Raw genomic sequence first — 12,372 nt, forward strand, 5'->3', positions numbered from 1 at the left:
GACTGGCCCAGAGCCACACAGCCAGAAAGTGGCAAGGGTGGAATCTGAACCTGGGCCATCCTTGCTCTGAAATCAACTTTCTATCCACTTGCACCAGAATTATGAGACACGGACACACAAGTCCTACCTGCAATACTCTCCAGTGCTTTGAACCAGATGAAAACATAATTGGGAAATATTTAATATAATAAATAAAAATATAATAAAACACAGATACCATTTAAAACTAAGTCAATATGCAGCCCGAAGGGATCCTTATGTACAGATTAGTGATCCCCACTTCTAATTTGAGTTTGTGGCCATTGCATTACACCATGCTGACTTCTTCTATATTCTGCCTTCATAAAGTAGTGTCCCCTAGAAAAGCTCCTTGGAATGTCAGCATTGCCCCAGTAACTAAGTTAATGAATTATTATTAATTTTTTTGAGGCAGTTGGGGTTAGGTGACTTGCCCAGGGTCACACAGTTAGTAAGTGTTAGGTGTCTGAGGCTGGATTTTAACTCAGGTTCTCCCGACTCCAGGCTGGTGCTGTATCTACTTTTATACAGTATTGAACATTTGCAAAGGGTTTTCTGCATATCTTCTCATTTGAGGGTCACAATAATCCTGTGAGGTAGGTGGGATTATTATCCCCATTTTACAGATGAGAACACTGAGACCAGGAGAGGTTAAATGACTTCCCCAGGGCACACAGCTTAGAAATGCCTAAGGCTGGATTTGAACTCAGGCCTTCCTGATCCAAGTCCAGTGTTCTATCTACTCTTCCATGTTGCCTCAAATTCTCTTTTTTTTCTTTTTGGAGGGGGGAGAGTAGGGCAATTGGGGTTAAGTGACTTGCCCAAGGTCACATGGCTAGTAAGTGTTAACTGTGTGAAACTGGATTTGAACTGAGGTCCTCCTGACTCCAGGGCCAGTGCTCTATTCACTGCACCACCTAGCCACCCTGCCTCAAGACAACTTGTCATTAATCTTTTTTTGCCCAAGAGAAGTATTTGAAACCAGATAGTTCCAACTGGACTGTGTTTTATTAAATTAGATGGTGAGGTGGGGTGCCATTTAATTATTTGTTTCAGAAGCCCATCAGACTTTTTGATTTATTTGTTCAATTAATTCTGGATGAATTTTACCTGGTGCTAGATGTTTTGTTATTTGGGAGGGATAGTGTATCCAATTAGCTAGCTAAAACATTGGTAGGGATTAGCTAATCTGGTGAACTCACTGCCGCCTAGCGTCACAAAGTTTTAGAATAGTAATCTAAAGGTACAGGACATAGGACAAGTAATTTTGACAGGGGGCAGTAGGTGACTAATTTAGGGACTGAAAGATACCTCAGTGGCAGATCTTGGGCAGATAGAATGAGGTCACTGGGAATTGGCAAAGGAAGTCAAAAGGGTCCTGAAAGGATGGGCAAACATATACCAAAATTGAACTTCATCTATTTCATAATTGTTCCCTCTCAGACCTAAGTTACTACATGAAATCATGTTTGTTTGTTTTTTTTAAAGGGTCACAGCTGCATTAAATATTGCTGACTGCCATTTTTCATGGCCGATTCTCAGTTACCTGGCCTATTATTATCTGCAGGGGTGAGGAACCTGCAGCCTCAAGGCCACATGTGGCCCTCTAAGTCCTTAAGTGTGGCCCTTCGACTGAATCCTTGAGAAAAGGATTTGTTCTGTAAAACTTGCACTCAGTCAAAAGGCCACACCCCAGGACCTAGAAAGCCACACGTGGCCTCAAGGCCGCAGGTTCCCCACCCCTGATAGGGTTCCTCAGTGTCTCATACAGATCCTAAGATTTGCTCTCACCTTTTCTTTAGACATACTGTTCTCTTTGCCTCCAATTTTACTGCTACTGTGCCCACAATATATATCTATTGAAATCCTATCCATTATTTAAGACCCAGTTCAAATGCTATCTACTTCTCGAAGCCTTTCTTGATCCTCGCAGTCATCAATGAGTTTCCCATCCTTGGACCTAGAATGACTTCACGTTTATTGCTTTTAAATTCCCCACTGTTAGCTCAGGCCCAAATCATCTTGAATTAAATCATTATCTTGAATTTTGATTCTGTTGTCCAATGAGTTACCTATCTCTTTGGACTCTGTGACAATAGCAAATAAGTATGCTATTAGCTTCTTGATCTAAGTCATTGATTAACCAATATTAAACAGAGGAGGGCCAGAGAGGAAGACTTCTAGTTGGACACTAGACATATTTTCCACAGTGACATACTATTTAACATTCTTTGGCTAGGATTATTCAACCAGTTCTGAATCCAAATAATTATACTATTATGCAATCTAACTTCATCTTAAACACAAACATGGTATGAAAGACTGTCAAATAGCTTTTTTAAATCTAGATGCACATATATATACACACATACAACCTTTTCTTCATCTACCAGTCTGGGAACACTGTCAAAAAGCAAAGTTATGTTAACCTGCATGATTTAGTCTAGGTGTTCAAATACTATTTTTTAAAAAAGCATTTATTTATTTTTGCAGGGGTAAGGGCAGGGCAGTTGGAGTTAAGTGACTTGCCTAAGGTCACACAGCTAGTGTTAAGTGTCTGAGTTCAGATTTGAACTCAGGTCCTCCAGACTCCAGGGGTGGTGCTTTATTCACTGAGCCTCCTAGCTGCCCCTCAAATACTATTATTTCACAGGAACACAAGACTTAGAGCCAGAAGAGACCTTAGATCATCTTGTCCAGTGGTGTCCAACTCAAATAGAAAGAGATCCTTGAGGATTGCCTATTGACTTAGGAAACCACAAATTAACATTTAGATTGTATTGAGTTTTCATTTATTTTGTCAAACACTTCCCAATTACATTTCACCCAGTTCAAGCCTTAATTTGGGAGTGTTGTGGGAAGCTTTTAGCCTGCAGTTTGGGGAGTTGATAGCTCTGTGTCAGATAAATAATAACTAGATTCTAGTTCAACCTCCTTTACTTTACAGATGAAGAAACTAAGACCTAATGAAGTTAAATAAATTATCACAGGAATGGTAAGGATTAAATAGCAGAGCTGGGATTTAAAACAGGTTGACCTCTAACTCAAAATCCATTGGTCTTTTCATTTTTCTATTCTGTCTGTCTGTCTCTCTTTCTCTTCCTCTTTCCTCCCTCTTCCCTTCTCTCTCTTCCCCCTCTCTCTTCCTCTCTCTTCCTCCTTTTCCTCCCTTCCCTCCTCCTCCCCCTCCTCCCTCTCTCTCTCTCTCTCTCTCTCTCTCTCTCTCTCTCTCTCCATCCCTCCATCCTTCTCTCCTCTTTCTCTGTCTCTCATATAAATAGCAAAGCCAAGGTTAGGACTCAGGTCCCCAATTATAAATCCAGGTTTCTTTCCCTGGCAACATGCTGCTTCTCTAATCATCTGTTCTAGATGTTTTTCAACAAATACTAATTGAATATCGACTATATGCCAGACACTGGGTTTAATTTTGCCTGATATCAATGTCAAGCTTTCTAAACTATAGCTTGTGGCACCTCCCTTCTTTTTCTTTTGGGAAACTGTGACACAATTTGCTCATGTCCAATTCTCCATTCTTCTTCAAAGATTACTGATAGTTTTACAATGGTCCCAGCAGCAAATTATTCTGACACTCTGGGGAGTATCTCTGATACAGGAGAACCTGTAGCCTCAAGACCACATGTGACCTTCTAGGTCCTTGGGTGTGGCATTTTGACTGAGACCAAGTTTTACAGAAAAAATTCTTTTATTAAGGGGATTTGTTTTGTGAAGTTTGAATTCAGGCAAAGGGCTGCATTTGAGGACCTAGAAGGTCACATGTAGCCCCAAGGCTGCAGGTTCCCCACCCCTGTCTGGGATGTAATTCATATAGGCCAAGAACTTTCAACTCATTTGGAGCAGGAGTTCTTAACTTGGGGTCTGGGAATTTGTTTTTTTCTTAAAATTTTTAATAACCTTATTTCATTATAATTGGCTTCCTTTATAATTCTATGTAATTTACTTTTAAACATTTTTATGTGTTTCAAAAACATATTTGGAGAAGGTATCCACAGACTTTTCACCATATTGCTAAGGGGGTCCATGACACTAAAAAGCTTAAGAACTCTTGATTTAGAAGTTCTAGGTGCTTTTTTATCCCTCCCTCCATTCATTTCCCCCTTTTTTTTTGAAGAAAATATTTATTGTAAACTTAATCAAATATCATTACGTTCAATTAAACTTGCTTAGTAACTATTTACATTTAAATAAAATAATTTCTTTCTTTTCTCTCTCATACCTGGAACACTCTTCCCTCTTCGTCTAGGTGTCTTTGCTTCCCTGGCTTCCTTCAGTCTCAGTTAAAATTCTACTTTCTGCAAAGTCTTTCCCTTCCCTCGGAGACGACTCTTAATTTATCCTAGATCTATCTTGCATGTTACCTTCTCCATTAGAAAGTGAATTCCTGGAGAGCAGAGACGGTTTTTTGCCTTTCTTTGTAACCCCAGGGTTTAGCACAGTGTTTGCTCACAGTAGGTGCCTAATAGATGGTGGTTGTCTGACTGCTGTCAACACAAGGAATTTTGATGTATAAAATATTATAGCTTTTTAGTCACTCCCTTTAAGAATTTAAGAGAGTTGGGTCTCTTTAATTTTCCTTTTATGCCATTATAATTATTGTAATTTATGCCATTGCTTCTTTGTCTTTGCATTCTTCTAATGCAAACTTCATTAAGTTTCTTATTTTCATTTCTCATAATTGTTCATCTTAATTGCATCAATGTCCTACAATTTATTTAACCATACTTCTATTCTTGAATGTTTAGGTTGTTTTCATTTCTTTTTTTTTTTTGTCTTTTTCAATTCTAAATACTGATATAAAAATCTTTGAAGAATTCTGCCCCCACCTTTTTGATAACACTTAAGATTTATTCCCAATGATGGAAATCATAGGAATCAAAGGGCATGATTATTTTTTATTACTTCTGTGTAATAATTCTATGTTCAATATTATTTCCCCCCAAAATTCTATTTTTTACTTATACCAACAAAAAATGAATGGGTCTCTTAGCCTACAACCCTTTAGCACCGAATTTCATTGCTTTTCATTATTTTTTGCCAATTTGATGAGTGTGAGTTGCTGCTTCTTAATTTCCTCATAATTATATTTGTTCTACCTTTTCATGTCTGAAGACACCTGGTAGAGAAAGCAGGGTGAGCTTTAGGACCTTAAAACAAGCTGGTGCCAGTGAAAGGGCTGTCTTAGCTGAAGGGTTGGGCTGGGTGAAAGCCACCTGAATAGGCCTGTGTTGACTCAGGTCCATGAGCTAACCTTACCTGAGAGCAGTCTCCATTTATTTGACCAGGAGGTGACAGAGTGAGCACCCCACCTTCAGACTCCAAACACCTGAGCTATTTTAAAATATCGGCCTGTGAAGTTAGCTGGGTTTCAGAGGGCATGTGGTCAGCACAAAGCAAACAGGGAAAGCCAAAGTAGAGTCAACCATTAACTTGAACTCTTAAAGACAGAAAGGCAGACTAGCTACCTTAGGCATGTGCTTTCCCAGCACTGCCCTGGGTTTCCTTACAATACTGCTGAATGCACGTGGCCAATTCAAGAGCTAGAGATGAACATTACCTGCCTTGGCTGGTTGACTTTTGCTCCTGAAGATAACAATAATCGAATCACATCCAAGTAACCCCCTTGGGCTGCGAGGAAGAGTGCGGTGGCTCCATCCTGGAAAACACCAAATGGAGGAAAAAAGGAACTGCCATTCAAATGTATTTTAAAAGAAGCTAGATTTGGAAAAAATGCACAAAGTTAGCAGAATTTTAAAGTGTTTTTTTGTTAGTTTTTTTTTCCGGGATCTCTGGAAAAAATATGAGTAGGGGGCAACAGGTAAAAACTCCTTGTACTAATGCATCTCCACACCCTTCTCTTCTACCTATATTCTTTTTTTTTTTTAATTCCATTGTATTTTATTTTCAGATCTATATTCTCTCCTGTCTACCTCTACCTTCTTTCCCCCCACTGAGAAAGTAAGAAGAAAAAAAAACACAACTCAATACAAAATGCATAGTTAAGCAAAACAAACGACCACATTGGCCACAGTGGGAAAAAACCCAACCCAATCTGTGCCCCAGTTCACACTGAGTCGATCACGGCTCTGCTGAAGGTGAGTAGCTTGCTTCATCACACATCTAATGCAATTGTGCCACTTCTTTTCTTAGGAAGTCACCTGGAGTATTGAGAGATTAAATCACCTATCTAGGGTCACACAGCCGGCATATGTCAGAGGCATGACTTAAACCCAGGTCTCTCTTGACTCTGAGGTCAACTCTTCATTCACTATCCCACGATGCTTCTTGGGATTAAACTTGGATGAACGTGAAGAAAGTATTTCATGCAACCCAGCAGCCCTGTCATTTCTATTTCTTAGACCCTCGTTGTTGTCCAGTTGTGTTCAACTCTTTGTGATGCCATTTGGAATTTTCTTGCAAAGATACTGGAGTGGTTTGTCATTTCCTTCTTCAGCTCATTTAGCAGATGAGGAAAATGAGGCAGTCAGGGTAAAGTGATTTGCCCAGGGTCACACAGCTAGGAAGTGTCTGAGACCACATTTGAACTTGGGTCTTCCTAACTCCAGGCCAGGCAGTGCTCTATCCATTGTCCCCTAGCTGTCCCTATTTCATAATAATAATGTCCAATGGTTGTGTGTGTGTGTATGTGTTTTTTCAGCCTTTTGTAGTTTGGTATGGCTAAATATTTTTTTGTTTGTTTTTGTTTTTTGCTTTTTGGAGGGGAGAAGGTAGGGCAATTGGGGTTGAGTGACTTGCCCAAGGTCACACGGCTAGTTTTGTGTTAAGTGTCTGAGGCCGAATTTGAACTCAGGGCCAGTGCTATATTCACTGTGCCACCTGGACACCCCGGTATGGCTAAATATTGTTACAAATTCATTTTTTTTTGTGGGTTTTAATGAATGGAGCAAGATTTCCAATTAGATTTTTTTTTCCCATTTGTCATCCTACCCCTGGTGCTAAAGGATGAAATGTGATGCCTTTGAAATAATTGCTCTTCTAAGATATGTTTGAAGTCCCTCCTGCATGGAGCATGCCTGTTGCATAGACAGCCACCACTTGTGAACTTAATTAAGCAACATTATCTATCTACAAAAACAGAACATGTGCTTGTTTCTGTTTCCATTTCATTATCATTTGTAATTGGGTGTATGTAGCTTTGGGCCATTTTTTTAATGCTTGATCAAGGCTGGGGAAATGTTCTGTTATAAATCTAGTGGACAGCATGATTCATTTGATTACAGGTACTTTATTTCCTTCTTCTTCAGTCACGTCTGATAGGAGTGAGCTTTGTTATTTTTAGACCACAGTGGAAAACCCTAGCAAAGCCTGGTGGAAAAGCCAGGCCAATTGGGCTAATGATCATGCCTCAGGTTAGGAAAGGAGCCACCAGTGCACACCAATAAGTACCAAGCCCCCTTCTTTGCCAGTCTCAGCCTGGTGCCTCATGCAGAGGGTACTATTGTGTTTCCAAAGGGCGTTGGCTGAGTTGGCAGTCTTTGGGTAATACTCGACAAGGAGTTTAAAAAATTAATTAAACATCGTACAGATTTTTTTTTAAACAGATGCTTCATGTGGGAGCAAAAACTTCAGATGCTGATTTGTGCTTTCCCCCAAGCTGGCTTACATGCCATAAACAGCTGCCAATTCTCTGACAATCTATGAATGCTTTCCAAAGCCCATTGTTTTTGTCCTTTCAGTTCACAGAAACTCTAGGGTCTTCGTGACCTTTCTTTCTCTATGCTTTAACTATTTTGGATTCCTTTACTAGATCATCTGGCCAAGGATCATAGGAGGGGCAGGGCCATAAAGTAGATGGAAGATATGATGGTGCTGATGTCACTATTGGGCATGGAGTTTCTTGAGTTTTTAAAATACTAACTACCTCCTGAGCTATTGTGAAGATCAAGGGAGATAACGAGTGTGAAGCACCTTGGGAATATGAGGTCTGAGCTATCATGGGAGTTTAATACATGCAAATAGGTAAACATCTCTCTTTCTCTAATAATAAGTGACATTATACATACACACATGTGTGTGTGTGTGCGCGCGCATGCTTCGAATTAGGAAAATTCCATCTTCCTAAGTTCAAATCCAGTCTAAGTCATTTATTATCTGGGTGGCCCTGGGCAAGTTTCTTAACCCAGTTTGCCTCAGTTTCCTCATCTATAAAATGGTCTGGAGAAGGAAATGGCAAAGTCCAGTATCTCTGCCAAGAAAACCCCCAAAGGGGTCACAAAGAGTCAAACATGACTGAAACAACTTAACAATAGCAACAACAAAAATATATATGGGTATATGTATATTTCATATACATGTATAGAAACATGTATATGTATATATGTATGTATGTTATTATGAGAACCAGATGAGAAAATGGAGCTAAAATGCTTTGTAAAACATTAAGTGCTATATAAATGAGGGTCATTATTATTATTATTATTCTTAATGTGACACTAATGCCAAAAATTATGATTCATAGGCCTTGCCTGAGAGAGGGCAGAAGCATCACAAATGACCTCTGCCTTTGAAATGTGCCCCACTAACAGGAGCTGCAGAGTCATCAGAATCTTCAGATCCTCGGTCAGCACCTAAGTCATTCCATCTGCATTTATGGAGTGTCCATGACACTGTGATAGGTATATGGGGGTGGATGAGAGTGGGTATGACATATTTTTTTAATTTAAAATTTTTTTTCTTTTGTAATTAATTATTTTTAGTTTTCAACATTCACTTCCATAAGATTTTGAGTTTTAAATTTTCTCCCCCTTCCCCAAGATGGCGTGCAATCTGATATAGGCTCTATTTATACATTCATATTAAACATATTTTCTTATTAGTCATGATGTAAAGAAGAATTAGAACTAATATCAGGAACCACAAGAAAGAAGAAACAAAACTAAACAACAAAAGAAAAGGAGAGCAAATAGTATGCTTCCATCTGCATTCAGACTCCATCTTTCTTTCTCTGGATATGGATAGCATTTTCCAGAGTGAGTCTTTTGGAATTGTCTTAGATCCTTGCATTGCTGAGAAGAGCTAAGCCTATCAAAGTTAGTCACAATGTGGCTGTTACTGTGTACAGTGTTCTCCTGGTTCTGCTCACTTCACTCAGCATCAGTTCATGTAAGTCTTTCCAGGTTTTTCTGAAGTCTGCCCACTCATCATTTCTTATAGCACAATAGTATTCCATTACATTCATATACCACAACTTGTTTAGCCATTCCTCAATTGATGGACATCCCCTCAATTTCCAATTCTTTGCCACCACAAAAAGAGGTGGGGATGATATTAAAGAATAGATATGTATCAATACTTAAGAAGCCTGTAATTTTTAAGGTGCACCATGGGGGTGTAGAATGTGATCAAATGAAAAAAATTCATATCTAATTAGCACATAGCCCACTTTTAATTATTTGCTGTGGTTGGAGGAATCTTTTTCTAACTACTGTAATTAAATTATTAATCTTCTCATGCTACTACCTACAAAATGGAATCATTTTTATAATAGACCCTGTAGGTTGCTACTATGATTAATCATTGAGTAGAGCCCTTGGGTAATGTGCTAATTGCCAAATGGCAGAAAGCTGTTCACCCTAGCAGCAGATGCATTCCAAAGGCAACTTTGGGCTATGCCTTCATCTCAGCTACACTCCTTCCCTGGACTCTATTTTTCTCCCAGATAGCAGCTTAGCTACTCTTCTTGTCTTTTAGATTTTAAGTTCTTTGAAAGCAGGATTTTTAAATTTTAAATTTTTCCTTACTTTCTGTCTCTGGGTCCTCACTGCAGGGCCCTGGACAGAGTAAATGCTTTATGTTTGTTGAAAAGAACTGTCCCATGTGACAGGCATGTAAAAAAAAAATTCAATTTCCTTCTTCATCAGTTCCATATGCTGTGTTGGGTGGGCTGTCATGGAATGAAGATGTATTGCATGGGGGGGTTGTAGGATCTACCATTTTATGCAGAAGAGAAATGACAAGTGTAAATAGGTTCAAAATTAGAACCAGGATCAGTATTATTTTCCTGTAGCAAAAATTACATCTAATTCAATTAGATCTCATCTTCTGACTCTGTAAACATTACCCAGTCTAAAAATTTACAGTTAATTAAAATATGGAATAAAAGCAGATTTGGGTTTTGTGTGTATGTGTTTGTTTTTCAAGAGGCAATTGCTGGCAGTTGAGATAATATTGCTGAGATCATGTGTGGCAAGGGAACTGAAAACTGCACATTTAATGTCTGTTGGGAACAAACTTACATAAAGTTGATCATGAATGTTGGCTCCATACTTCAGCAAGGTCTCTACCACTCGCATGTGGCCATACTGACTCGCTGCCAACAATGCCGTGCCACCATCCTAGAGACGAGAAGAAAGTAAATGCATTGGAGAGGATTCATTATTAATTAATAAAAAATTTAAAACCATGGGCACAAACTTTTGCAAAACATATTTTTCACATGCCCAAGAGGTGTAGAAAAAAATTCCCCAAAAGATAAATGCTTCCACTCTCTTCTCTAATCTATTCTTTTAACTTTATCTTGAAAATAATGACATAATCTATTTATTATTGTTTCGTATGTTTGGAGGCTTTTGTAGAAAAATTTACGCTGCCTGTTTAAATAATGGAATGTCATTTAAAACTTTCTTCTGTTCGATGAGAACATTGTGTCCTAAGCTAGAAAACCAAAACAAAATAAAAGGGATACACCAATAAATACACTAGTCTGGCATTTTAAGATTCACGCATAGTGTGATCTGAATCTTAGAATACCACCTTAGGATATAAGGCACTTTCCATTTAAAGTGCCATAGGAGTGTAGAAAAGGATAGGGTCACCATGAAGTTGAGTTTGTGGGAATTACTCCTTGGGAGAGATAGTACTTTAGCCATCAAAAGCCTTCCTGGCCTTCATGGTCCAGCTCAGGGAGAGACAGCAAGGGCTAGCTATGTGACACAGTGGATAGAGCACTATCCTAGAGTCAGGAGGACCTAAGTTCAAATATGACCTCTTAACCCCAACTGGGGAGAGGGAGAAGGGGGGGGGGGGAGAGAGAGAGAGAGAGAGAGAGAGAGAGAGAGAGATCAAAGCTGAAAGGAAACTTGGAGGCCATTTAGTCCAAACTCTCATTTTTCAAACAAAGCAACTGAAACCCAGGAAGAGTAAATGGCATGTCGAATTCATGTCCTTTGTCTCTAAACTCAGCATCCTATCCACATGGACATTCTGTACAGCAAGAAAAACATGAGCAAAAACATAAGGATAAGAATATGAAGCAGAGACTAATGGAAGATAATAGACAGGAAGGTCTATCTCCATGATGAGAAAGGTATAAAGTTCTACCCTCTTGAACATGAAAGGATAAATGAGGCTCAAACAACCAGGGTCATAGTCTTCCAGCTTCATTATGCTCATTTCCCTAGATCTTTGTCTACAAGGCTTAGAGGAGAGAAGGTATCATAAAAGAAAACCTATTATTTAGTGGTTAGTAGGAAATTTCATTGGAGGGACACATTTGAGAACTTTGAATGTGATTGTAGTAACGAAATGCATTTCAATCAGACTATTATATGGTATGGTAGATTCTCTTGACAAACTCCTCTTTCTGTGGCAAACTCTCATGGACTTCTTGGATTGATTTGGTAGAAATACAAGTGACTTGTTAACTCGATATCATCATGTTCCATGTCCCATGTAAATTGGTGACTAACAGGCCTTACCACCCACCAGCTAGGGCATGATTTCATTGCTTGAACTTGATAGCCAATAAGGAAATGTGTGCACTGACACACTGTTTATAACAATTTTTCTTTAGTTAAGAGACGGAGAGGCCTGGGTTTTAGAGAATGAATTCCTAGGATTTTTTAGTGTCCTTTGGGCATTGTACTGTTTATTATCCACTGTATTTGGGATTTTGCCCTTCACATATATACTTGTACCCACTTAAGAGTGAAGGGGAAAATCCTGGGTTTGCAACAGATTTTGGAAAAAAAAGAAAAATCACAGAGAATCCTTTTCTGAAATTCATTTCTTCCTAGGGTTAGACTTTTTTTTTTGAGGCAATTGGGGTTAATTGACTTGTCTAGGATTACACAGCTAGTAAGTGTCTGAGGACAGATTTGAACTCAGGTCCTCTTGATTCTAAGGAAGGTGTTCTATCCACTGTACCCACCCCACTGCCCCTAGGGTTAGACATTTTGAGAGAGAAGAAAAGAAAAAGCTACTTTGCTATTTAAAAATTTAAAAATGCTTAGCAATGGGGAAAACTCAAATGTTACCAAGGTTTTTCCTGGAGCAAGCACTCCAACTGGAGGCAATTTCTAAAAATTTCTGTTTATAATC

The 12,372-nt window shown here is 38.9% G+C and overlaps 1 protein-coding gene across 2 annotated transcripts in view; it reads right to left on the reverse strand.

Moving 5' to 3' along the window:
* ANKRD29 (ankyrin repeat domain 29) overlaps positions 1-12,372 on the reverse strand; it is a 61,680-nt gene that overhangs the window by 14,564 nt on the left and 34,744 nt on the right. For both annotated transcript variants that reach the window (XM_069099793.1, XM_069099794.1), the window contains exons 5-6: positions 10,290-10,388; positions 5,591-5,689 (exon numbers count right to left, since the gene is read on the reverse strand). In XM_069099793.1, coding sequence (XP_068955894.1) covers positions 5,591-5,689; positions 10,290-10,388 — 198 coding nt within the window. The remainder of the gene's footprint in view (positions 1-5,590; positions 5,690-10,289; positions 10,389-12,372) is intronic.

Source organism: Petaurus breviceps, unplaced genomic scaffold, assembly GCF_028583685.1.
Source record: "Petaurus breviceps papuanus isolate PSGF00001 unplaced genomic scaffold, PetGlider_PUasm1.0 38, whole genome shotgun sequence".
NCBI lineage: Eukaryota > Metazoa > Chordata > Mammalia > Diprotodontia > Petauridae > Petaurus > Petaurus breviceps.